The sequence below is a fragment of the Strigops habroptila genome, chromosome 9, assembly GCF_004027225.2.
Source record: "Strigops habroptila isolate Jane chromosome 9, bStrHab1.2.pri, whole genome shotgun sequence".
Taxonomy (NCBI): domain Eukaryota; kingdom Metazoa; phylum Chordata; class Aves; order Psittaciformes; family Psittacidae; genus Strigops; species Strigops habroptila.
The window spans coordinates 28,723,965-28,750,141 of NC_044285.2; the positions used below are offsets into that span (position 1 = coordinate 28,723,965).

The following is a 26,177-nucleotide window of genomic DNA, read 5'->3' on the forward strand; positions in this document are numbered from 1 at the left end:
AACACGTCCAACGGGGATGGCACCAACACTGATGGTCCCTGTGAATGGCCTTTGGTCAGGACAGCTCTGCAGAGCACCTGTATGGCAGGCAGGGTCAAAGGATGGACATTTCCCTCAGCACCCCCTGCTGATAGACCCTGCCAGACCCCCTCCTACTCCTGTTTCACTCATAACGGAATCGCTGACCAAGGGGCTGCAGCTATGGGTGCCCCCAGCCAAGAACAGAAACACCAGCCTCCCCCCTAATACTGCCCCATGATGTCCTGACCCCCCACTGCCCACCACCCCCAGGGAGGGATGGGTCTGGCATCTCCCTCAGAGAGGACCCTTGAGGGCAACCAGAACCAGAGCCGCGTGCCGAGCTTACCCCTGACGATGGAGGGGCTGAAGTGGTAGAAGAGCATGGCTGGGGGACGCGCAGGACCCCTGTGACACCCAGCGTGGCCACAGCCACCCCGCCAGGCCGAGGAGCAGCCGGGAGCCAGGGCTGCAGCCTGCAGCAGGATACTCCCGTGCAGGACTGAGCTCGGCTGCCCATCGCTCCAGTGGAAATGAGGAGTCAGAGCACGACATTTCCTTCCCCTCCGCCACCGCCTCCTCGCGGTGCAAGGGCTGGCAGGGGGGGACCGTACCTCTCTCCTCACCCTGTTTTGGAGCTGGGTCCAAGGCTTTGCTCGCTGCGGCAAGCCCTGCATCCCCCTGGAGCCCTACAGAACAGGGAGCAAACCCACCGAGGGCAGAGGGCTCTCCCATCCCAGGCAGGAGCCCTCCCCATGTCATAGCGCTGGCACAGAAAAGGTTTCCAAGTGTCTGTGCCCCGGATGGAGCCAGCAGCCAGCTTCCTCCTCCCACCACCCTTCCCACAGACGTGCTTTCCCAGGGAAGCGCAGGAAAGGACAGGCAGGCAATAATCCCACTGAACAGACCAATGGGTGGTGAACCACACCAGGACCATGGCCAGATGCTCTGCATGGGGTCCCCAGCCCCCCCTGCCACCTCCCTGGGAGCATCTCGGCCAGGGCAGGGTAATAGGGGTGCCAAACCCAGACTGGACAGCCAGCAGCACAAGCGCTTGTGTGGAAATCCAGCCCAAGCCCCCAGGGATGCTGCCTGGAGACCCTCTGCTGCCTCAAGCTGGGCAGAGAAGCCACGAGCCGCAGCAATGGAGATGGGTTTCCAATTGGGCTATGTCTCCAGGCATACAGATTCTCTGGTGTCTAATAAAGGCTCATTGCACGCTACACTCACCCTCAGCCAGGCCAGGAAGAGGGTCTGGCCAGCAAACAATTTTCACGAGCTTGTAGCAACTTAATATCTTTGAGATCTGTAGTTTAAACACGGCAGAAATGATCCCATTCCAGGAGCAGGCACGCAGATACCAGCAGACAGGCACATAAACATGCACGGAGCCCACGCTTCCCTAAGAAACAAGGATAAATCCCACAAAGCCACCTTCTCACCACACACCAAACCCAACCTCAGAGGAGCCCAAACATCCCCTGCGCGTGGGCAGACATTGAGCCGGTCTGCAGCAGCACGAGTTGCGTGTGCCAGGCAGAAATAGGCTCTCATTCTGCTAGTGAAAGTGGAAGCAAAGGATGAAACTCAACATGAAAGTGGGAAAAAAGGGCAAAATTCCCCCAATCATCTCTCTGTGCAGTCACTGAACCGTGGCATTTCCCTTGATGTAACACACCTGGGGGGGGGGAGGGAGATCTGAGCCAGGTTTGCGGTGGCTCTGACAGGAATGGCTCTTGGCCATGGGACGTCTGGAGTCTGACATCCCTCCCTCAAATACTTTTGGGGCTACAGCTACCTCACCTCTGACTTGGAACAGGCGTGGATGGGGAAAAGCCCCGGAGAGGCAATAAAAGCTCTAAAACGGGCAAGCTGGAACACCGGAGGCCAGCGTAATTACAGGCAGGAAAGCCACTTCCCAGAACCCCAGCTCTGCACTTTTGTTTTAGAAATCAAGAATAAAAAAAGCGAGAAGTCACACCCCAGGATCCCAGCTTCTCACAGCGAGCTTCCAAATTCCCCATTAAAAGTCCCACACAGCCAATTAGTGTGAGAAAAGAAAACCACATCATAAAATTGCCCCTGCGTTACCTAATGGAAAGCCGTGATTCCAGCTGCCCGGCAGATGCGGGTGGGAGCTCCCAACCTCCAGCTGCCACAGCGAATGCTCTTTTTTTCTTTTCTTTTTGGTGTGTTTTCTTTCCATCCCGCCTTAAAATAAACTTGCTTACAGCAGTGACTGTGCAGAAGCAGAGCTCCGCTTCCTTTCCTGGTCTGTAAACAGAAGTAGTTGCCTGCTTTTTACAGAAATGACACAAAATCCTGACACATCTTCCAAACCTAGGGGTATGTGCCTTCATTGCTTGAAAAAGTGAGGAGCTGAAACAACAGTTTCCCATGGAACACACGTACCCTACTGCTGTTGAAGTTACCGGGGATAGGGCATTGCCAGTGAAAGAAGAATGAACTCTGCTCGCAATAGAGTGCCCACAGAAATCAGGTTGCCTCTCCGAAAGGGGCATCACCCAAACACACCAAGAGCTAAATCCAGACCTGACAAAGGCACCGCTCCCCTTCCAGCACGCGCCTGGAGGAAGCTCCCACGCTGTGCTGGTGCTGCTGCCTGCACCAACCTGGGTTTTCACAGCAGGAGAGGCACGTTGAGTTTTACACAGCCACGAGCATCCTCCATACACACATGGCTGGCACGCAGCACCCATAAATACCAGTTATCTGCTTCCAGCCCGGCCAGCTCCCGGCACCATCCAGCAAACCGCAGAGATTTCAAAGCCACCAGCACAGACAGGGCACACAGATAGGAATGAGAAACGCAGTTGGACAGTCGCCCAGATGCAGCAGGTTTCCGTAATTAAACTTCATGCAATAAATAGGTCTCACAAGTTTTGGGAACTGCTACATTGCCAACAAAGAATTGTTCAAATGCCTCCACACCTCCAGCCTCAAAATGCCCTGCCTGCTCCCAAGGGCATCGCTCCCCTGGGACAGCACCATGCAGGAGGTGACAGCCCAGACACCCTGTTCATGTCCCAGACAGCGAGTGTGTGGTGCGGATGAACACAAGGGACATCTGAGAGTAAAAACCAGCCTAGAGGTAGCATAGAAACTGCAGGCCAGTGTCCATGTGGATGTCGGTACCCAAGCACTGGCTGGTACTACCTGGGGAGGAAGCCCTCTGGCCACCCATGGGGCAAGGAGACTGAAGCCATTGGGTTCCTGGATCACCTCGTGCACCACCCTCAAATGTCACCACAAGCTCCTCTGCTCCCAGATGTCCCGCAGCTACCAGCCCAGTGCCCTCTCTTCCTTCCTCTTCTCTCCTAGGCAGTACCCGGCTGTGGCTGATGCTCACAGTGTCCTGCTCGGCACACTGTGCCCTGGATGGCAGCAAGGCTGGAAACCCCAGCAACTCCTCAGTGTGTACAGCAGGGAGTAATAAAGGGCCCTCGGATGCTGGACAAGTTGCTGCTCTATCGTCCAAGGGAAGTTTCCAGGTAATAAACCAGGCTCCACTCCAGCGGGTGCCCCCTGTTTTGGAGCTGGGTCCCCCGCCTTATCTCTGCCCCGCTCACATCTCGGCTCGGCCCCAGGGCTGCATGTAACCACGGTTATCAACTGCAAGCAACAGCTTTGGTTTCCTCTCCTGCAAACGAGCCTAACAGTCTCATGCCTGTTCTAGTTTGTTCTAAAGAAAGTTATAACAGCTCTTTGCACCCAAAGCGAGCATAACCTTGTGCTTTACAGTGCAGAAACATGACTGTAAGAGCACAACCACAAGGAAGCCCAGGGCAAGTCAGAGCTTGGCTCTGCAGCACGCCCTGCCAAAAAGTCACTTCTCCCTTTCCAGGCTGGACACAGGAGCTGCGTCTGATCTGCATGGGGAACAGCACCACATCCACAAACATTACTTTGAGCAATTTAAATTCATGTTCGCAGCCTATAATAAAGATTGCAAGATAGCACTGAACTAGCCACATCAGCCCCAAACGAATGAGGCTCTGAAGGAGCAAAATGCAAACACATTTGTTACCTTACTTTGAAAGGGGAAAACACTCCTCCTCTCCTTCCTCTGGGACAAAAAAGCTTCACAGCCACCTCCAGAGAAGCCAATGCCCATCTCCTGCAGCAGCGAAGAGTCTCCTCCTCTCCCAGGGTGTTACTTTAGACCCAGCAAGGCAGTGCTGAACAACTGACATCCATGGCCAAGAGGCATGGGGTGAACCTGCTGCTGGAGGGGAGAAACCAGCAGTGGGGCTGCTGGGCATGGCGTCTGCTGGACACAGCTGCTCCTCACAACCATCTCTGCCCCTCAGAGTCTTGCAGCACCTTTGGCCACCTTGGGACCCCTCCTCCTGGCCCTCAGCTTCAGGATGCCCCAGGAACACGTGTACAGAGGTAGCTCAGGGGTTAAGCGTCCTGCATTTGAGTACTGCAGCTGCAGAGCAGATGTCTGGTGGGAACAAGGGGATGGAAAGGGCACCGATAGGAACAGAAACAAAGGATCAGGAAGGTGAAGACCCTGATCTGTGCTCCTAGCCTCCCCCACCTGCATTTCTGCAGCTGCTCTGACCCCACAGGAACAACAGACAGGGCAGGAACCCGTCCCCTCCTGCACCCTGGGAGCCCAACAGCAAGCCCAGTTTCTACGGCTGAAGAAGGTAAAGCAAACTCTGGCTCCAGCCCACCCTAAGCACCACCCCAAGAAGGTCCATCAGCACCAGCATGGCCAACAGCTCGCCTCTGCCCAGACACAGACTTAGGGTGAAGTTACTGTCTCCTCTTTGGCACCAGTTAGGTTATTCCTGCATTTCAGATACTTAACGCTGCTGAGCTGCCTGTATCTTTACAAATGCCCATCTGTGTGCATGGGACAGGGAGAAACTTCCCAACAGAAATACAAGTTAAAAGAAGGTACCTGCATGGTGAAGTGCCCAGCAGGAACAAGCGATGCTGGTAAGAGTGACTACATTGCAGGTCAATATCCTTTACATAGCGAAGAGCACCACGACACCCCAGCACAACCCCAAACCACAGGATGGAAAGGCAGAGCTTTGCAATTCCACCTGCACTCACGCTCCACCAGCCCTGTGCCTGCAGCAGCGAGCAATGCTCACAGCGAAAAGGGCAGCCTGCCCCAGCCAAACACAATTGCTGTGGGCACAAAGAGCACTGAACGTACATTGGCATATGTTACATGCATTTTCAGTGCTCAGGTGGCTGTGGTGGCATGGTGCTCTCGTTTCTGCTACTGGAAACCCAGAAGAGAAGCAAGACGCAAACAGCTGCTTGGATGCTAAAGAAAATTAATCTGTCTTACCCATCCTGTATCCCACCCTTTCTAAAGCTGCACTGCTGTTTTCCTGTTGTTCGTCCCCTGGATCTCACACACACACACTTTGTTTGGACTAGCAGACGCCATCCCTCCGGGACGGCCCAAGCTTCCCACCTGACTGCCCCAGTAGTGCCGGGGCACAGCATCCACCAGTCACCACTGGTACAGGCCAAGACCGCACCTCCCTCACAAGGAGAGAAGGCATCGTGCATTTCTTTACATGGACAACAACAGGAACCCATTTTTCTGTTGCTTGGAAGAGCATTTGGCCCAGCACCAACAAAATGATACCCCCTCAGCCTATCCAGCACGCTCCAAGGTTGAAGCCCAGAGAGCTGCATCCCAGTGCTGCTTCTGCCACAGCACTTAAGCCACATGCAGTGCGAGACCCAACACAAGCCACCACCGAAGGCCAAAGAAGGTCAAGACAAAGGAAAATGGCAATAGTTTTGCTAAAAAGCCGGAATCAGCAGCAGCTCTCACCTCTGCAGAGAGCTCTCAATCCCATAACGCAGTCCCTGCAGCTGACACATTTGCATCTCCAGTCAATGCAACCGGCTGCAGTTTCTCTCCTGCACTACACGCTTACAAGCTACCCTCAGCTCCTACTTTTAAATCTAGATATTAAAAAATAATTACTTACTACATATTGGAATTTCCTCCTACTTTTATGTATTTACTTAGAATATGCACAGGTGAATGTTACGAGAGGAACTACACAGAGCAGCATTCCCTTGTGGTCTTTCTGCAACTTTTTCCATGTTTTCCATTAGAAATCCATCCAATTCCAGGATGGCCCACTGGCATTTACTTTGGTTGGGCTCTGTCTTGGTCCCTGCATCTGCAGCTGGTCAAGGGAGCTGTGTGAGCAAAGGTGCTCGGCACTTCTGCACAGACACCTGCAAACATGCTCACCATCAAACGTGTGAAAATCCCATCCCATGTCAGAAAGACCTCTGCAAAACTCTGGGGTTTAACATCACAAAGTCCTGTGTGTGCAGGTAACCACAATACCTGCAAACAGCACACTGGAGGTGTATTCATATAACAGCCCTCGCGCTCTGCACAGAGCCTCCTCCCCAACGGGGACATCTCCCTGCAGTCCTTCTGGAGATAACGACTAATCAAGGCATAAAACAACAACAAAAAAACCCCAAACCTAAGTTTAAAAAAGCAGCCAAGTAACATTTCTCATGCAAACACAGGTCTGTGTATGCTGGGGCAGGACTTGCACCCTGCCCACGGCATCTCTCCCACCAGTGAAGGGCTCAGCACAAAGCCACAAGTCCTTTCTGCTGCGCCCACCAGCACTGCTCCTACACTGCCCACAGAGCAGCAGCCAGAGGCTCCTGGAGAACATTGTCCTCCCCATCCAACGGTTTGCCCTTCGCAGCCCTGAAACTCCTTCCCCTTCTCCCCGTGCCCTCCTTTCCTCTCACTTATAACTGCTTTTAAGTAAATCAGCATCAGCTGGCGATGCCACATCCTGGGCATGGCTGGCACCGGCATCACCACACTCCATGACCCCCCCCACCACTGCCGGCTGCCACCCCGGCCGCCCTTGCTGCCTGGCAGGAGGCAGGGGTCAGGCTCATGGAAAGGCGTTTTGGCTTGGGCTCAGGAAACAACCGAAGATTAGGAGGAGCTGGCATGCCACGCGGCCACCGCGCTTTCACCGGCTTGGCTGACTCTGTGAGAAATAAGCCCAAATATTAAAAAGGCTGCAGATCTCTTATGCCTTCTGCATCTTAAGCGGGGAGCAGAGGGGTTTGAAAGAAAAACCACACACAATGCGACTGAACCCAGCCTGTACTTTGTCGCATCCATTTCCCTTCTCCTTCCTACCACGCACAGCCGCACCCTCAACACCAGCAGTGCCGTACTGCACCATGGGCTTGGGGCTCACAGTGTGCCCCATTGCAACCCCTCTCCAAGCAGGCAATGCTTCTGTCAGGGCAGGAGCTACAGATCATTACAAGGAAGTTAAAAAAAAAAAAAAAAAAGTAAAGGAAAATCTGGTCTGTTTTTCAAGAAAAGGAAAGAAAGCTTAACAACAAAACAAATTACAGCCCCTAACCCTTCCCTCACCCTGCTGCACAAGAGCCAAAGCAAACTGAACTTGCTGCAAAGGAAACACTGTTTTCAAGAAATCTCTGACAATCTCTGTTTTTTCTGACAAGAAAAAAAGGTCATTTTACAGACTTTCCCATCTCCCCTGAGAGCATGCTTGCTGGCTGAAGCCTCCTAATACAAATACAAAGCTGGGACACGAGCAGACTCACCATGGCAGAAGCTGTTAATCCTGGCTTTGTTCATTGGAAAATGTGGATTAAATGCAGAAAACAATATCAGCATGACAACTGCCCTCCTCGATCCCCCACCCCAAGCACCATCCACAGAAGCGAGAGCGCTCCCAGCCAAAGACCTTCCCACAGGCAGTCAACTGGAGATCTCTGATTTTTCCGCGCAGGCTGGCTGTACCCAGCTAATCAAATCTGCCCTGGCTGACCCTGCCCGCAGGGGCAACCATCGAGCTTCTTGTTCGCAGCAAAAAGGACATCCCCAGCCGTGCAAAGGGCTGAACTGTTGGAACAGCGGGGGTGGGAGCTGGTGGGGAGCGCGGGAGGAAGCCCGAGAGCACACAAGCACGCAGGCACGTTGCTTAACTGTTTCCAGCTCTCCGTAAGCCCTGCCCGAGCAGCAGGACGGGATTGCATCCCCCTCCCAAGCAGACGTGCCTGTGGCTAGGGCATTCCCATCCATGTTCTGGCCTGTGGCTTGCCCTGACCACCATCAGGATGCCAGTTCCAACCAGGTGGGTTGTGGCTTTCAACTGCAACTGGGAAAATTAGGTACTGAGACGCCCAAGTGTGAAACTTCCTGCAGGGCTGCATTTTGCTGGCACCAGGAGCTGGAAGTGGGACTGATCGGGAGGGGAGCGATGGATACCACTGAAATCCCCTTTCTCATCCCATCAGATGTTGGCTATTCAAAGCACTGACCATAAACCTCAGCTGGGGGCTCCTCTTGGTTGGCTGTTTGCACTGCGCAGCGCTGCCACCGCTCACAGCACACATGAACACAGCCTTTCCCATGCACAGGAGATGGCAGGCTGGGAAAGCAAAGGCTGATCCACCACAAATTTCTCAGTCCCTCAAAACACCAAAAAGGGATCAAAAACTTTAGAAGATGGTTCAGGGACAGTAATATGAGCACCTGTTATCCAAGATATCCAGACTCGATTGCCTAATTTTCTCCTAATTCATGGTCTTTTTACTTTCTAATGAATTCTAATGAATACTAATTCTAATGAATTACTAGAAAGTAGAATCAGTGCTTCGCTTTGCCCAGGGAGTGCTCCTTCTCTCCACACAGGCAAGATTTGTCTGCCATTTTCAGGCAGACCGAAGCAGAGGGAAACAGCACGGTCCAAGTGAGAAGTTCTGGTTGACATGGGATTAATCTCCGTAATGAAAAGCACATTCTCTGCAACTGCACTTCCTTGAATCGGTGCTTTTTGGCATAAATAGTTTACAGAATGAGCTGTGAGATCCCCTCAGCTGAGAGGGACCTGGCAGGGGAGATCCTACGTCCAAAGTGCAGAAGGGGACAGCTGAGGGGAGCGCGCTGGTAAATACATCTGTGAGCAAACCTCGGAGAGGAGCAGCCTCAAAACACCCGCACGCATCACAGCAAGGGCATCCAGCTGCCAGCAGCCATCGCCTTGCAGATGGGGAGCGTCTCAGCGGCCATCCGCATTACCAGCCACCATGTGCACCATTTCCACCAACGCAGGAGGAGTCAAGAGCCACTTCCAAATGTGATCTCACATCCCAGCAATGCAGGGAAGTGCCGGGCCTCAGAGACAGCAGCGCTGCTGCCCGGCAGCGTGCTTCAACCGAGGGTGCCTTGGTGGCTGCCCAGTCCAGCTCACAACACACACTTCACTAAAGCTGCTCAGGGATCCCACAAAGCTATTTTGACATCGGAGGTTAATAAAATCCCTGAACCAAGAGCTCTTTCATCCTCTTGGGACTGAAAGCAAGCACTCCCCTTGCAAAGAGGCTGAAAGCCAGCAGTGGATTTAGCCAACTGATAACAAATAATAACAACCACCATATTTTACAGTGAAAAAGACCTTTCTGTGCACGCATGGCAGCAGACACCAAACCCAGGTGATGCTGCAGGTGGCTGCTGGAGATGCTGGTGGCCAAGGCTGGTTCTCCAAGGGGACATGTGCCACCCATACCCATGGCAGCACTGGGACCAAATCACCCAGAGGTGTGCAGGGAGGCACAGGCGGGTGCTACACACGCGTCCTGCCCACTGCCACGGGGATTTTGGTCCAGTTCTCCTCAGGAAAAGCCTCTTCCACCACTCTCCCTGGCCAGGCCTTCCTGTCATTAATGCTACTGTGGCGCCACAGAAGGAAACCAGACTGTAATTTCCAGCTGCAGCAAAAGAGCAGCAGCTGCCTCTGGGGTCTCCAGTGAGCCAACATCTGTAGGTGGGAGAGAAGGGAGAAGAGCAGCTTTGCTGGCTCCAGAATGATGGGAGAGGCAGCCAGGCATCCCCTCATCCTGAGCAAACTGAAATGCTGCCCAGGGTAGGAGGCTGAAGGGGTCCCAGAACCTACAGCTCCTTCTGGTGCACAGAGGAGACCCCAGTGTCACTGTCCCCTTCACCTGTGGGAGAAAGGGGCAGCTGGCACAGCACATCCGAGGGCTGCCTGCATGTCCTGGGGAGCTGCTGCCCAGAGAAGTGAGGGAAGGGAGCCCTAGTGCCAGAAGAACACCAAGCATGGGGACCTAGGAGTTGGCTTGTTGCTTCTCCTTCTCCAGTTGGCCTTCTCCCTGTCTCTCTGACATCTGGCTGTAGGGTGATAGAAGGAGGGCTGACGTGTTTATCCGACATATCCCGATGCAGCTGGTAACAAGCTGTACTGATTCCAGTCCAACCCTCCACTAGGTCACACCATGGGCTTCAACACCAGGTTATTTCTTTCTCGCCTCGTTACCAATTCCTGGTGGGAAACACAATAGGTTTCTCATCCCCTACCAAGGGATACAGCACTGCAAAACAATCCACCCAGCCCTTAGCTTGCCTCCTTATGCCCCGGTAGGTAAGACAGAAGAGGCCACTGCTAGAGGCAGGACACCAACCCAAGGACCACTGTGGTGGCTTCTGCCTTGTCCAAAGCTCTCCTCCAAACCCAGGACCCTCCAGACTGCGCTGTCCAGGCACAGATAATGAGCCCATAATCATCACAAAAACCTGGAGGTCAGAGCAAAACCTGAGGACAAGGATGGAAGCAGATAGCATGGAGTTGAGGCTTATGCAGGTAACCTGAGCAAAGCCTAGAACCCTTCCTCTCTCTTCTTTTTCCCTCCGTCCCCACCGGAAGGAGACAGTGTTGGGGCTGGAGTGGAAGCTCAAGGGTTCCTTTTCTTTATGAAGTTAACAGGAGCTGCTGGAGAGAGCAGGCCAACAGACTTTTTGAGTAGTTTTAAAGGATGTCACACTTTCGCAAAGAGACAAAGGAACATTTCAAAAAAATACAGGAGTCTCCTTGCCAGGAATGTGGGGAACGTCAGGGAATATGACAAAACAGGATACGAAAACTGGCCCCAAGCAATGTTATAGACTCATATGCTGGCCTGACAGTCAAGATGCTGAATCCCGATGGAAGACAAACCATGGGAATGGCAGACTTGGTTTACCTGGCTTGGTCCCATCTGCTGTCTCCTACCAAAGCAGCCAGCACAGCCACCTCTGCAAGCCAGCCCCACACTCCTTCCCACAGACATGACCAGGACACAGCCTAAAACATGGCCCTTTATGTACAACATGGCATTTTCTGAGGAGCTGAAGCAAGCAAAGCCTCGTGGCACGTGGCCAAAGAGCCTGTTCACATTTCAGCAGAGGGAGGATCTGAGGATGCACAGAGGGAACTGGACTGGCCCGTAGCTAAAGGATAGCCCTGAATCCCAGAGCTTTGCTGTAAGTATTACAAAACACTTCTTGGAGATGGTTAAAATTACTCTCTCTTCAGTTTTGTATTAACAAACCAAGTACTTCCCAGCCTTCCTAGGGATGTACGGGCACATGAGCTCACACCCCCCTGCACAGCTATACCAGTTCAAGGGAAATTATGACACTGAACACACTGGAGTCAGTGCTGTGGCTGCAGACAGGAAGGTCAGAAGCAGAGGAAGACCTCCCCAGGGTCAGGGCAAGGAGAAGCCCATGGGTTAGAAGACAGCAGGAAGCCCTAATTCAACACACCAACTATTTGCAGGAGCAGCATTAGAAAACAGAGGCCAGTTACTGGCAGAGCAGCGCCTTTTGGCAGGAACGGTCATGTTTTTTCCAGCTTCCCTTTCTTGTGAAAGCCCCTGTGTAAGTAAAAGATTTGTCACAGCAAGACCTACTCAGGGTTTTCTTCCCTCCCTGAGTATTGCCCCAACAGCACAATGGTCTTACTTGTGCTTGTGGCTGGACACAGTGAGGACGAGTCTCATGCTACTGGGAGATGATTTCTCCTCCTTGCGACTGGCACAGGGCTGATGAAGACTCCAGCATGCATCTGATGCTTTCCAGAAGTTATACTAGGAAAACTTTGTCCTAAAGACAGTCACACTGAAACATCCACCTACAATCACACATGGAGGAAACTCTTCAACAAAACCTCTGCTGCAGTGGCCATTGTTTTGGGGCAGAAGGACCAAAGCAAAGGCTGTCGTGGTGCTCACTTGTGTCTCCCTGAATAGCAGGAAAACAGACAGGAAGAGCCCTCCATAGGGCTTGAAGCCTGTATGACCACATGTCACAGGGTGAGGGACCTCAGCAGCATCATCCCCTGTCCCTGCACCTCAGGGGCTGCCCACCGTTGGCCCCACACTCAGGTGCTTTGCAGAGCAGTATTTTACACAAGTAAACTTCCCTAGCAGTCACCTTTGCATCCTTCAGAACAAGGCTTTACCGTGTTTGCCTCTTCTCAAGCAAGCGTTACTTTTCAGCCTCGCTAGAGTGTGGCAATTCTCCTGTTGATGTTTCTAAGGAAACCTTCGCCTCGGAAAACTTCTACCTTAGAGCTGCGGGCTAACGTCATCTGTGGTAAATCAATCAGCGCACATCCTTCTAAAACTCATCTATGTCTATTTTTGAGTCGCTAATTTTTGACTCACACGTGCATGTTTTCTGAAGGGACTCAAAGCCCTTAATTAACACTCAGCTTTCTCAGGTGATTAGAATAACTGAGCGTTGAGCTGCTTGGAAATGGCAGGCTGTGAAAGTCTCTATTCCCATCCCATTGCAAAGGGCTGGCCTGGGCAACCTCAGCATCTTCAAGGTGTGAGCAGCACCACCTCTCCAGCCATCACAGCTTGTTGCTAGCCAGCCCCATCCCAAACAGCCTGTATCACAGTTCAGCGCCCCAGGCAAAGCTGGAGATGGGCAAAAGGGAAGCAGCATTAGCATGTCAAAACCACTAGTGCATCATTCAATATCCAGATGGGCATAGAAGCCTGGCCAAGACACAAAAGTGCCGCAATAATCTGCAGAACACAGACTTGTGAAACATTAGGTTATATATTTATCCATGCCATCCCCTTGCTGCCAGGAGCCATTTAGGAGCACAGCTCCTGGTCAAGGAGCACAAGAAGAGAACAGGTAACTTCTGCAGGTGAAGCAGTTGGGCAGGTGAACAGCTCTGCCAGCACGGACAGAGAGAATTCCAAGGACACCCAACATCTGTGTGTTCATCTGCAGTAAGGAGATCAGGACCTGAAGAGGCTTTTGGTCCCATCCCAACCAAGAGCACTCAGGGAGGGCTGGCATCGCCAAGACACGTTCTTAATTGTGTTTTCCTCCTCTTCATTGAGACAGGAGATAAAATGTCAGCGAACCTCATCAAATACTAACCAGAGACTTCTGATCTCACTATCCTCTGCCTTCTCCAATGGCTGTGGCCAGAGAAATGGAGATGCAAGCCATGGACTCCTTTTACAGGACGCTGCCTGTGCGACCTCAGCCCACCACCCCAAAACGAGGGTTGCCACCCCAAAGTGCAGCAAGGGAGGAGGGCAGAAGGGGCTGAGGTAGGGGCTGCCATCGCAGAGGGAAGGGCTCACTCAGGGATGGGGCAGGAAGGAAAAACGTCAACGCTCAGAGCTCTGCCAAGTGCTTGGCGCCGCTTCCGGCAGCAGCTCTGCAGAACTTAATTAATGAGCAAACATCTGCGGCTTCACATCCCATAAAAAACATTCACAAAACCACGCTCCGCTCATGCAAAAAGTAAAAACCATTAGAACAAATCCCTGCTCCTGAAGCAGGTGGGAATGCCGCGGAGCAGGACAGCAGGAGATGCAAGGCATCGCCAGCATGGGCTGCCGCAGGATGGCTGTGCCCAAGCTCCAGGGACAGCGTGACCCCCGCCACGGCTTCCTGTGCTGGAGGAAGAGGTCTGGGGCACACCCAGCTCCTCTCCAAACAGGCTCCACTGACAGAGAAAGGCAATCCACCAAAATCCTGCCTTCAGCCAGGTCCCTGCCTGCACTGCCTTATGGCAAGTCCAAGGTCACAGCTAAGAGCATCCCTGTGCCCAGGGCATGGAGCGTGAGGCACAAAAGCTTCAGCTTATCAGCAAGCTCTGACCTTCCTCTTTCTTGATCGCTCGTTTAATCCCATGCTAGGTGTCCTGCCACCACCACAGGGATCTCTCCCAGCATCTGGGGACTGATCAGGGAGGACAGGACAGGGAACACCACACACACCTCACAGACACAAAGACATCATCACCCAAGCCCTTCAGCTGCAGGAAGACCTCCAGCTTCATGTCAGTGTCACTCGGGCTGGGAAGGCACCCAGAGGAAAGCCATGGAAGAGCAGAGGACCATGCAGACCAGGATTCACTCCCACTTGTGGCTGCAAGCAGACAGGGAAGTCCACCAGACCAGGACTGCAACTCTTGTCCCCCAAAAGCTCTCCCCCTAAAAGCTCTCTATGGTATGGTGCTCCCAGGGCCAGGCAGCCCCCAGATAAACCAGACAGCTTGGGGAGACACCCCAGACACCTCGCATGGACACCACTGTGCTACCCTGCAACCAGGGAGGCTAAACTGGGAAGAATGGAAAGGCATGTGCCTCCCATGGCTGGTGTCCTCCTGCTGGGGACCATGTTTCACATCTCCAAAAAGCAGAATCGTACTTTAGAGAATTAATAAACCCAGCAGTGCAGGTTTGTTTTCATGATCTTAGAGGACAGCAAACGTGATGGCTGTACCAGTGGGGGGGATGGGTGTGGGGGGTGTGTGTCTCACACGTGAGAGGGCAAAGATGCTCTCCTCCCCAGCACCCACATCTGTGCTGTAAAGGGGAATTTCCAGCTTTTCACCATCAAAACACAGATTCCACCCAGCACCCATCTTAGCAGGCAAGAATGAGAAGTAAGACCAGCCTCCTGTTTCACCAATAAACACATCTGGCATATGTCTGTCTAGCAGCTACTCCAGCAACAGATCACTGTTTTCTTCAGTCACATTTCCTATTTAACCATGCTATGAGAAAATTAATTCATTCTTTTTTTGTTTTACGGATCAAAGGTTTAAAATCAGAGCTACCCATCAGCTGGCACTTTTCCAGTTACCAAAGAGACGTGGTCCTGGTGTGAGTGCTTGTAGGGCTGTAAATCTGACAGAGAGCAGTCTGCAGGGGTTGTAGCCAAAGAAACTTGACATGCAAAGCCCAAGGGGAAAAGGCCAGGGCACACACACCACCAAAGCCAAATCCTTTCCACTCTGCACAGAGAAGGCTTTGGCATTGCTCGTGCTGCCCCAGATGAAGTGGTTCTGAGCAAACATGGAGCAGCATGTGCTCTGAAAGCTTTTCCTCCTCTTGCTCCTTCGTGGCAGGTAACTGACTGTGGGCTCGATGGCTTCCCAGCAAACACAGCCTCAGGCCCCCAAGTCCGGGTAATAACAAACATCTTGTTTTAAAGACAGTAAATCTACCCTCTTTAAACTGAAAGAGGATAGATTTAGATTACACATTAGGAAGAAATCCTTCTCTATGAGGGTGCTGAGGCACTGGCACAGGTTGCCCAGAGAAGCTGTGGCTGCCCCATCCCCAGCAGTGTTCAAGGCCAGGTTGGACGGGGCTTGGAGCAACCTGCTCTAGTGGAAGGTGTCCCTGCCCATGGCAGGGGGTTGGAACTGGATGAGCTTTAAGGGTCCTTTAAGAACCCAAATCATTCTACAATCTTTAAATAAAATCAATTCAATCCTTGCCAATGTTTTCCATATCACATTTGGCAGAAGCATCCTGCACCACTGCAAGGAATGCCCATGGGTGACGATGACACAAGCCCTGGACAGGATCTGCACCCAACACATGGCAGCCCCAGCCACAGCACTGTTCCTCAGCAGCACCCAAGGGTGCATCTCCAAACCCCCCTTTCTCTGCAGTGCCTGAGAAAGGTTTAAAGCTTACACAGCTTCTTTTGTGCTGGGAATAATCCTCATCACCCCCTTATTTTATTTACCCTCTCTTCCCTGGTTCCTTCCTCTTTTGCAATCTGGGTGTCAACCATTCGACCAGTGGCTATCTTGGTACATCGCCCAGCACAAGATGATCCTGGTTTGCAACTGAACTCTGACAGAGCAGTGCTGATAACACTTTTTGTAGCTGCTCTCCGCGCTGTGTCTTGGCCCCATATCAACAGCGGGCATCAGGTCATGGGCCCATGGGCTGAATCCCATTCAACAAATGGCATCCCATGAGCAGCAGTCAGCAACGGGGATATTTGGAGCATGCACTCGGGGTGTGCTCAAGCAGAAATGGCACCAACTGGCCTCTTCAGACAGAGTCTTGTTGGAAGAGTGGAGACATACTGGAAAACCTGAGCATCCCAGCAGCAGCCTCCAACGAGCCTCCCAAATGCTTTTGCAGGCTGCCTACAGAATACCAGTGCTCCCAGTTCAGCCTCTTCACACCGCCTCACGGCCAGCAGCATGTCATGGCTGGGACCACCGCTCCTGAGGTTGCCAGAGCTGAGCAACGCTACCCATGGCCCCGGCAGAAACAGGGCCAGGAGCCAATGCGAAACAATGAAAACCATTTACAGAGCAGGAAGCTGCATCTGCTGGATGAAACGCTATCTTCAAACGAGACGTGTTTGGATAAGTCCAGTTTCATAACTCGCCTCTTCCGATGTTAGGAAATCACACTAATAAAAAGAAAACAAAATGGGGGAGAAAAAACTTGGCATGGGGAACAAGGGGAGAATTGCTTGAGCGACAGCGGAGGTGAGCCCAGCCTTCTGCGTCTCACCCAGGAGCCTGCTGGCTTCACAAGAACCCTTCACAAGAACTAAGGTCTGATAAAGTATCAACAGGAAAAGAGTTATATCTGCACTATGGACATTAGGAGCACAATAAATGTTGATGATCTCATATTTTACCATGTTTACTTGATTGGGTTTGTTTTAAATGGAAATAAACACCATCTTGGGGGAGAGAATAGAATTAGACAGAGGTCAGAATTTGGGGTCCAGCAGCACTTATCTTCGTCATCTTAAAGGTAATGGAAGGGATAGTCTTAAAGAGTGGAAGAGGATGACAGATCACCTTCTCTTGGCATTGACCCCTTCTTGGGCAAAGAAGGTCAGCTATTTTCTGGTGTTAACAGTGCTGAACTATGGTGAAGACAAACCTGCCTGCTCCTTAAATTCCTAGTGCTAACCGGAAAACCCTACACACATTACAAAAGGACCAAAGGGTGTCTTAGTAGGTCACTACCTAGCAGGGAGAAGCAATGAGAGGAAGTTCAGCTCCAAGCCCAAGGCAGCTGCTCTGACCCAGCACAATGTGAACTCCCACAGCAGTGAGGCTGACCCGAATCCCAACACCAAATCTTTTTCCAGAGCATCAACAGCTTCACACCCTCCTGCTTGCTCTGACCCATCTGTGCAAAGGGGTGTTTGGGGTCCCTGACACCATGTACACCCAGCTGAGCCCTGCAGGACCCTGCTCCTTATCCCTCATCCAGTCCCATGGTCACTGCGGGAGCTGCCACCTCCAACAATTTAGGACAAGGAGCCAAAAGCTGAGGTCACTCGGCTCAGGCCGCCGGACCCCTCCCCAGCACCCACCTCCTCTCCCCACCCTCCCGAGTCCAAATATAAACTTGCTTACAGGAAATGCCTTAAAGAAAAGGCACCTCCCTGAGTCCCGAAGAATGCCCAGAAAATAAACTGTCTCTGGACATGAAGGAAATGGCTTTTTTTTGCCTTTTTTTTTCTTTTAAATCACACTGCAAAGCAGCTTTAACCCTTTCAGTCCCTGCTGTGAACTCTGCCATGCACATGCCTCACACCTTCAGGGAATTCCACGAAGTTCCCATGCTCTGTATTGGTGATGCAAGAGAAGCCTCCTGCCAGAGGTCCCTGTGTCCTTGCAGCATCACCAGGTCCCAAGCAAAAATGGTCCAAAATCCATAATCCAAACGCAAACTCTCTGATAAGGAAAGCACCAGACCCACAAAACAGGCTCATGGCCTGGCACCCACTCTTAATTTTGCATAAATGCAGGCTCCATTCCCAACACTGCTGGGCAGAGGAGGACCTCGCATGGCTGTTTGCATTAGTAGAGGTCCCAAACCACTCCACACAGCTGGAGAGACCAGGACAGGGGCGGCATCTGCACCCACCTCCCACCCCAACCCCTCTCCAAGAGCCTCCCATGGGGTACATTAGTCCTACCTCCCCTACCATGCTCCCTAAGGAGCTGTGCCATGCCGTTCTGCAGCTAGAAGTGCAGTTCCCAAGCTTCCTGCAGAGCATAGGACAAGGTTCCTGCGTGGAAACTGCTATTAGAAAGCAGCAATGAGAAAGGCAAAGTGCCAAATCCCAGATCAGCCTCCCTACCCTGGCAACAGGACCCCCAACCCAGCAGCTCCTGCCTTGTGCAGGCACAGCACTGCCTCTGCTCCCACTGGGGAACAAAGCGACACACAGGGGCTTGGGAAGCCCAAACACTGGTTTCATACCAACATCCCTGCACAACACACAAGAAAGGAGAAATCCAGGAAATCACTGACACACAGAGGCAGCTGTCTCAAAACAAGGAGGCTCCAATGCAAACCACCCAGCATGGGGAGAGGAGAGCTCTCCCTTCACAGTCCTTCCCAGGACCCACAGCAGGACCACAGCATATCGAACATCATAGGAGAGCCAGCCCTCCATGGCACTGCCATGAGCATGGGCACTGCTGGAGAGGTCAGAATGGGGCACAACCATTAAACGAACTTGGTGGCAAGATTCAGCAGTGCCCCCCTGCAGTCACAGGTCATGATCTACAACCTTCTACAGAGGAGAAAGCTTCTTCTGAAGCAGAGTCAGGAGCAAAGCCAAGAACACAGCCCAGCCTCCTGCACTCACAAAAGCGCTTCCTTTGTCACTGTACCACAACGCCTCCCTAAATGTGCCTCTTAAAAAACGTATACTCAGGGCTTTAAGTCTCAGATGCACGAAGTAGTTTGATACAATTCAGCTGCTGCTGCAAAATGCCTAAAATACTTGTTGGTTCTTTTTTTTTTGTTGACCAGCAGCAGCAGTGGAAAAGTCATGCTGCAGAGGTGTGTGCAGGGCCCAGGCGTGGGAAAGGAAAGCAGCGGGGTCAGCTGCCACTTGGCTGGAAAGCAAGTGTCCATCCGGAGCATAAGTCAAGGGTTCAGCAGGAGATCACGCCTGCCTCCCGAGAAGAGAGGCAATTTCTGCCCAGTTCGTGATGTTTTGCCTTGTGCATTGAGGTACCCAGTGTGAACAGCCCTGGTCCCTGCGGGAGAAGAGCCTGCGTAAGCTGGCACTTATCCTGGAGAGCAGTAACAAGTGCTTCAGAGAGCTCCAGAGCATAAGGATGCTTCTGCAGTAGCCAAGCAGGACCCAAGAGAGCAGGGTTGCTCTTCTGGCTCCACCGAGACAAGCCGTGCAAGGAAACCCAGGGATCATTTTGGTCCCTAAAACCTGTCGAGATGCCCACATGGAAAGTGTTAAGGAAGAGCAAACCATGCAGCAGATCCAGCAGACAAAGATGGACATTTCCAGCAGCTGAAGTCTGCAATAACATCTGCTGAACAAAGCGGTGGAGCTCCTTGGTTCTCTCACTGCTGCACTGTGTTTGGGATACATCTCACAACAGAGATTTATGCACCACAGAAACTACTGAGGCCATATAACTGTCCGGCAAGACACATCCCCTGCTCCAAACTAGCAACAAAAGATCCGAATAACCAACATTTGTAACAGAAGACAAAGAGATTTGGAGATGGGCATGAGGGTGCTGAATGAAGCAAAAGGGAGGGGATAAACCACGTGGGGCTTGCTGTTGCCCATGAAGCCAACACTCATGAGGAAGGTGTACAGCAACCATGGGTCAATTCTCTGCCTGGGAAAACGCAGCTGAAACGCCGGCCCTGACAGCCCATCATTCCGCTCTTGCCCAATGACACTGATGAAACGGGGTCAAGTGCACTCTGAGTCACGGCTGAATGCCACCATCCCACAGCCTCGTGAGACCGCTGCCTGCACTGCCCGTGGCCATTTCCAGCTTCACCATGAGCAGCAAAGGGAATCGACCTCCCCAGCCTCCCCTGAGTAGTCTGCAGCCACAGAATCAGCCCACCTCCCTCCCCAGCCTGACCTGCTGCCTCCAAGCCAGCCTTTAGCCCAGCACTTGCAGCAGAGCATCCTCCTCTTTGGTCCTTTCCTTTTTTTCTTCTTTTTTTCTTTAAGCTCTTGTGTTCTTGTGATCTCTCAGCCTCAGGCTTAGTCACTGGCTGCCAGCCACCCCACTCTGCAGACAGAGGTCCCTGAGTCCCTCCTGCACAGCCCGCAGTCGTATGGGAGCCTTGCAGCTCAAAGACAGATCCTTCCATGCCTGCAGATGTATTGCCCTGGCTCTACCATCACCCTGTTTCCAGCTGGGGGCCATTGGTCTGACCTCATCCCCTCCAAATCATGCAGCAGCACCCAGCAAGGGGTGAGGCAGAAGCGTTTTGTTGCCATTCCTAGAAGGAATGAGGAGAGAATGTGAATCCTCTGTGCTACACCAGACAAAAGAGCATTCAGACACTGAACTTGTGCCCTTGACAGCAGCAAAAATATTCCTGTAAAATTCATGGTGGGGAGAAAGAGAATAGAAACCCATCACATAGCTTTGCAAATGAGTTGTACTTGAGCAGTGACGCACTTGCAGGTTAGAAGCACCCTCTCCCCCTGCAACCAGCACACGCCTGCATGGACAGTGCTGGCAGCACAGAATCCTTGAACAGTGTTAATCATAGAACCACAGAATGGTTTGGGTTGGAAGGGACCTTAAGGCTCATCTAGTTCCACCTTCCCTACCATGGTCTGGGACACCTTCCACTAGAGCAGGTTGCTCCAAGCCCGTGTGTCCAACCTGGCCTTGAACACTGCCAGGGGTGGGGCAGCCACAGCTTCTCTGGGCAACCTCCTGTGCCCCTGCAAGTTCTGAACATGGGCAGCCAATCCCGCTCCCAAAGGGCACAGCAAGGCTGTGCCGGCCGGGAAGGCACAGGCTCCCTGTGAGCCCCATATGCACATGCTGCAGTCAGATCCTTTTCACTTCCAGATAAAGGGCAGGAAATCCCTCGGCACACCCAGGCTCCGGCACACTGGGCCCCTTGGGTTCAGTGGCATGCCATCCCACGAGGAGCCGCCAAGCAAGCTCCTGCTCCCAATTAAGGAACGGGAGGCCCAAGCCTTGGCTGCAGGGTCCATAGAAATCCAGATGTCCACCCCAGGACTGCGCTGCCCTCTGGCCTGCACCGGGAGCCGGCTGTCCTGGGAGTGATGCTGACCGCCCTGTCAGCCTGGGCACTCTCATCACATTGGACAGATGAGGGGCAAAGAAATGGCAGAGCACAACCACCCCCCACTGAAGGCTTGTCCCCTCCTATGGTACCCTGGGCTGTGACACTGTGCACCTCTGCCTGGCTTCCCCCAAAGCAGGCAGCAGGGAGAGGGGCAGAACTGGCTCTGAGCAGGGATCCCCCATTTTGTTACTGCTGCTGCCCCCCAGCTTTTCCCCTACACACAGGTCAGTGAGCCCAAGGTTGTCATTACATCCATCCTTATGACAGCCCCAAGCTCCCACCACCTTCCCTGCTCCACGCACCACAATCACAGCCACAGCAGCGAATGTTTTCCGCCTGGCTTAGCTTCCAAGCCTTGCACAATTGCTGGACCCAGCTCAAAGAGGGACCAAGAACCAGCCGGCACCTCAGCTACATCTCAGGTACATGGGGTGTGACACCAAAACACACCCTGGTGAGGGGGTTTTGGTAGCCCCTGACCAGCAGCAGCAACCCATGACACAGACCAGGACACCTCAGCAGAATGGACACTGGGAAAGCCACAGAAGAGGATGGCTGAGCGCAGCCATGGGACAGCACAAAGAACTCAAGCTGGATATGTACCTCCATGCATCAGGACACGCAAGATAGCTGAGCCGCCTGGGGAAGGTCCCCCAAGCTGCTCCACTTGTTAAGGCCCGTTCCCAGTGCCAGCCGTTAGGATTAACTCCGCCTGTAACTGGCACTGGGTGACAAGTGCCCTTTTCTGATAAGGGATCCTCAACCGGCTCGACAAACAGCTCCACCGCTGTGTGCTGGGCCAGCGTGCCCATGTGGCATGGTAACCCTGTCAATGATTAACAGAGCAACAGAGAGAAGAGCAGTGGGCTGGTGAGATGGGCGTCACGGCCGAGCAATCAGAGATAGGGGCTGGACACCCTGGGACCCAGTGGGCTGAGGTCTAGCAGCCAGGATGACCCCCAGCGGGGCACTGGAGGGGTGAGCATGGAGCAGGGTAGAGCACGGCCAACACAGCTCCACACCACTGATGATCCCTTGGGCAAGTAATGTGCCAGTTTAATCAGAAAGCAAATGAAAACCTGCAAGCCACCCCTTCCTGCACCTGAGAAAGAATTTCTTGCTGGAAATGCAGGAACAGACCCTGTCTCTTTAAATTTCCACACCCAGCCCCAGCAGGCTGGAAAAGTTAATATAATTATACAGAGGTGACTTTCAGAAAGGCTCGAACAAGAAGGGTTATTGTGGATCAATCATTAACCCGGCGGGAGACCCCCGGCCTTGCTGGAATGTGCTGCCGGTCCTCTCTGGAGCACACGGGAGCTCTGCACAAAGGTTAACGGATGGCTCTTCTGCCCTGGCCACCGGCCCCAGAAAAGCTCCAGCTGCTTTCTTGCAGTGCTAAATGCGACTGAACACCTTCACGCCTCACAGTCAGGCTGGAAACGCATGCGGATGAGGGAAGGTTGAGGAATGAGAAGACCTGACTTCCATGCAGACATTCCCGTGCTATGAGTGCCTCTGCTCCCACCTCAGCTCACCCCAGGCAGTGCTGACAGCACCCACTCTTTGGGGTGCTCCTCTCACCTCAGAGTGCCGTGGTAGGGATGAGAGACTTAGCAAGAGAAACAGCATCCCTGCCTCTGCAGCCTGCATGCTGCCCCTGAAAACCTTTTACACCCAAAAATCAGCTCAACTGTCATGCCTGAGCTCAAGCCATCCACTCCACCAAATCCAGTGGGTAGAGGAATGGAGCAACATCTCGGTCACCAGGCTGGTGGAGATGGAAGGAGGCGGCCGTGTTGTGGGATACACACTGTGCCGGGGAGGGGAGCCCAGGCCAGGCTGTCCCGCAGGACCCTCCCCAGCTCCCCAGGCAGCCAGGGCTGCAGCGACTGCCCTAGAAAGCATTTCCGGCCTTCGGCACGCTGCCTGAACTGGAGGATTAACCTCCCACATACATCTGAATGCAAGAGCCCTTCCAGAACCATGCAAAGTGCAAACCAAGTCTGCAAACCCCTGCAACGGGCAAACAGTCTCGGGCTCTTCAAGGAATGAAAGGTTAGGGAAGGAGACTCAGTTCTCCTCTCCACTGGGGGATGATTTACCCTGTTCCCAGGAGAGCAGAGCCAGGGCAGCGCTGGTGCCAGCAGCTCCCCTCCTGCCAGGCTCCGCTGCAGCACAGAAGGACCCGGTGACCTGCCCTCAGCACTCCCCACAGCACCCTGTGCCAGCCAACTTGTCAGCCTGTTCCTTCGCTGCAAAGTCACGCAGCAACCTCTGCTATGCCCTCAGGGAAAGGGCAACCTTTCCTTCCCCTACCCGACTTCAATTGACTTTGAGAACCTTCAAATCTTTTTGAAACGAATACAAAAACCAAGGGGAAGTACTGAAGTGCCCTTAGGCACAACCATATTTTGTTCTCTTACGAAACTAAATTGCTGGCAGCCTGTCCCGTGCATAGGCTCAGGTTTGGACATTTGAGGCAATGCAGACAAGGAATGCTTAACAGAAGCACGATTGGATTTACTCAGCGGGTCTTTTATTAGAAAAGTATTTCTCGGAGGAAGCACAAGTACATGAAATGAATGTGAGCGCCTCCTCTGAAGCCAGGTTTGATACCTGCTCTGCCCTGGGACTTGATGTTTTGTCACATAAGGAAATTATTGATGAGGTTTTGACATAAGGGTGGGAGCAGATTTTTTCCCTCTAAGATTGGAGAGGCACTGATGGGGTCTGAGCGGAGCCGTGCTCCCTGCCCAGCTCTCAGCGAGGCGCGGAGCCCACTTGCACATGTGTGCAGCAAGGGGCTGCTGCTACCGCCCTGTGATGTATTCCAGGGAAAATGTAAACAGCAAAAAGCACATTCATTGATAAGAATTCAAGTATGCACGTGGAAGAGAATGCAGGCTCCTGCCAATAACATCACGATACGTGCTCTGACACCCTGGGACTGTACGAGGGTCTTGAAAAGAGCCGGCTCCCCTGCCCTCTGCACCATGGAGCCGTTCCAAAACACAAACCACAAAACCAAATGCACAAAGAGCTGGTGTTTAAGTTAGCCACGATCAAACAAACCCTGAAAAACCAGCCTCTCACCTTGGCAGCACACTCGGACAGATTAATGCTAGTTCACAATGTGACAAACTACGCACGCACAGCAAACCCACCCGTTTCCACCAAAGACATAGGTTTCCAAAATCGACTGGAAACACGTACCCACAGCGCCAAAAGCCAGAATGCAGAGCCCAACCTTCCCCCGCAACGGCCTGAGCCGAAGCCTCCTGACGTCAACGCAGCTTTTCCATGACCTCGCTGACTCTCTGGATCAGAAGGCAAATCTGTGCTTTTTCATTCACCGGTTTAATTGTCAGTGTCCCCTGCTAGAGGAAAGGTGAAGAGGAACCCTGAGAAAACCTGGGCAACCCCAACCCCACAGCCAACCCGTTTTCATCCCCCATTAGTTCAGCCTTGGCTGTGCTGGCAGGGAACAGCTCAGCCACAGACAGAGCAGGCAGCTTCGCACACCAAACCTGGCGACTCCAATGGAAGCAGCAGATTCTTACCCTACGCGCAGCTGTGACTCAGCCCGGGAAGAACAGGGATCCAGCAACAGTTCCAGCTGGGATTCTCCTCCTCCCCGGCTACAGCTCGTAGCTCCCTGTTCGCTATCTTCCGAAATCCGCCCTCACACCCCACCGACACCCCTCGCCGGTTGCTCATTTACCTTCAGGCCGTGCTGCGCCCCGTCACACCGCGCTTCCCGGGGGGGAGCTGCCACGTCCCAGCGAGGAGCAGCAGGAGGATGAGGGGGAAAGGATGGGGGGGGATGCAGGACCCTCGTCCCGGCGCCGCCGCGGGCAGCGGGCGGGCTCGGGCCGGTGCCAGCCGCGGCTCCGGCTGTTGTCGGTGTGAGCGCGGCCGCAGCAGGTGCGGGGCTGCAGCGCGGAGCCCGCCCGCCCCCGGGGCCCGCCCCCCGGACCCGCCTGCCAGCGCCGGACCCGACCGGGAGCCGGCTTCCCTTCCCGCTGCCCCGCTCCGTCCAACCACCCCTCTCCCTCCCTCCGCTCCCAGCCCGGCGGCAGCACCCGCTTCGCTGCGGGCATGGGCTGGGGGCTCCGACACAGGGACACCCAACAGCTGCCCCCCCCCCGCCGGGCTGCTCCCCACAAAGACAAGCCCCAGAACGGTTTCAGGACAGATGCCCGCTGTCCCCAGCTCTCCCTGCCCATCGAACCAAGCAGATAGCAAAAGGGGGGTGTGAGCCACAGCAAAGCACCAAGAGGAGCAGGGATGCTGCTGTCACCAGTCTCACTTCCCTAAAATCCCCCTGGCGCTGCGGGGGATTTTGCTTGCTCGATTGTAACTGCTCCGACAGCACAGTGATGAGGAAGATCCTCGCCATGGCACACATATCTCACAACCTGGCTTTTGGATCCCAGACCCATCTCACATCAAAAGAGGCAGGCCACAAACTGCAAGAGGTTGAAGAAGGAGATAGGAGATAGGGTCTGGGATGGAGGGGCTAAGAGGAAAAAAAACAGTGTTTAAAGTGGATTTGAAGGAGGAAAGTTTATAGAGAAACATGAGGTAAAAGGGCTGGAGGTCAGGAAGCACCAGCCTGAGTGTGGAAGGAGAAGCAGAGAGGAGGCAGCAGGAGAGATGGAGGTTGCAGGACACTGGGCAAGAGAGTTGATGGCAAATACAGAGCACAGATGCAGCACATGGGAACACAGGCAACATTTGGCATCCCACCCCTGGGATGACCAGAAAAGCAGGAGACAGACCAGGTACATTGCAGGGATGCCACAAACAAGCTTCTCTCTTTAAATTACTGGTTGGAGAGTTGCCCAAACACCCTAACATGTGAGGATCAAGGAAAAGAGCTCTGCTTTTTTTCCATTGTTTTCACAGTCTGAGAG

The 26,177-nt window shown here is 53.2% G+C and overlaps 1 protein-coding gene across 6 annotated transcripts in view; it reads right to left on the minus strand.

The window, feature by feature from the left end:
• The window catches only part of STARD8 (StAR related lipid transfer domain containing 8), a 66,227-nt gene that overhangs the window by 15,399 nt on the left and 24,651 nt on the right, over positions 1-26,177 (minus strand). The window contains exon 1 of one of the 6 annotated variants that reach the window (XM_030497655.1): positions 24,475-24,583. The exons of 3 other annotated variants lie outside the window; for them this stretch is intronic. Coding sequence is in view for 2 of the 3 variants with exons in the window: in XM_030497654.1 (XP_030353514.1) it covers positions 7,651-7,723 (73 nt within the window). In the remaining variant the exon portion in view is untranslated. Of the gene's footprint in view, positions 1-367; positions 477-7,650; positions 8,014-24,474; positions 24,584-26,177 lie in introns of those variants that run through there. 2 more of the 6 variants (XM_030497654.1, XM_030497651.1) reach the window with 2 other exon arrangements.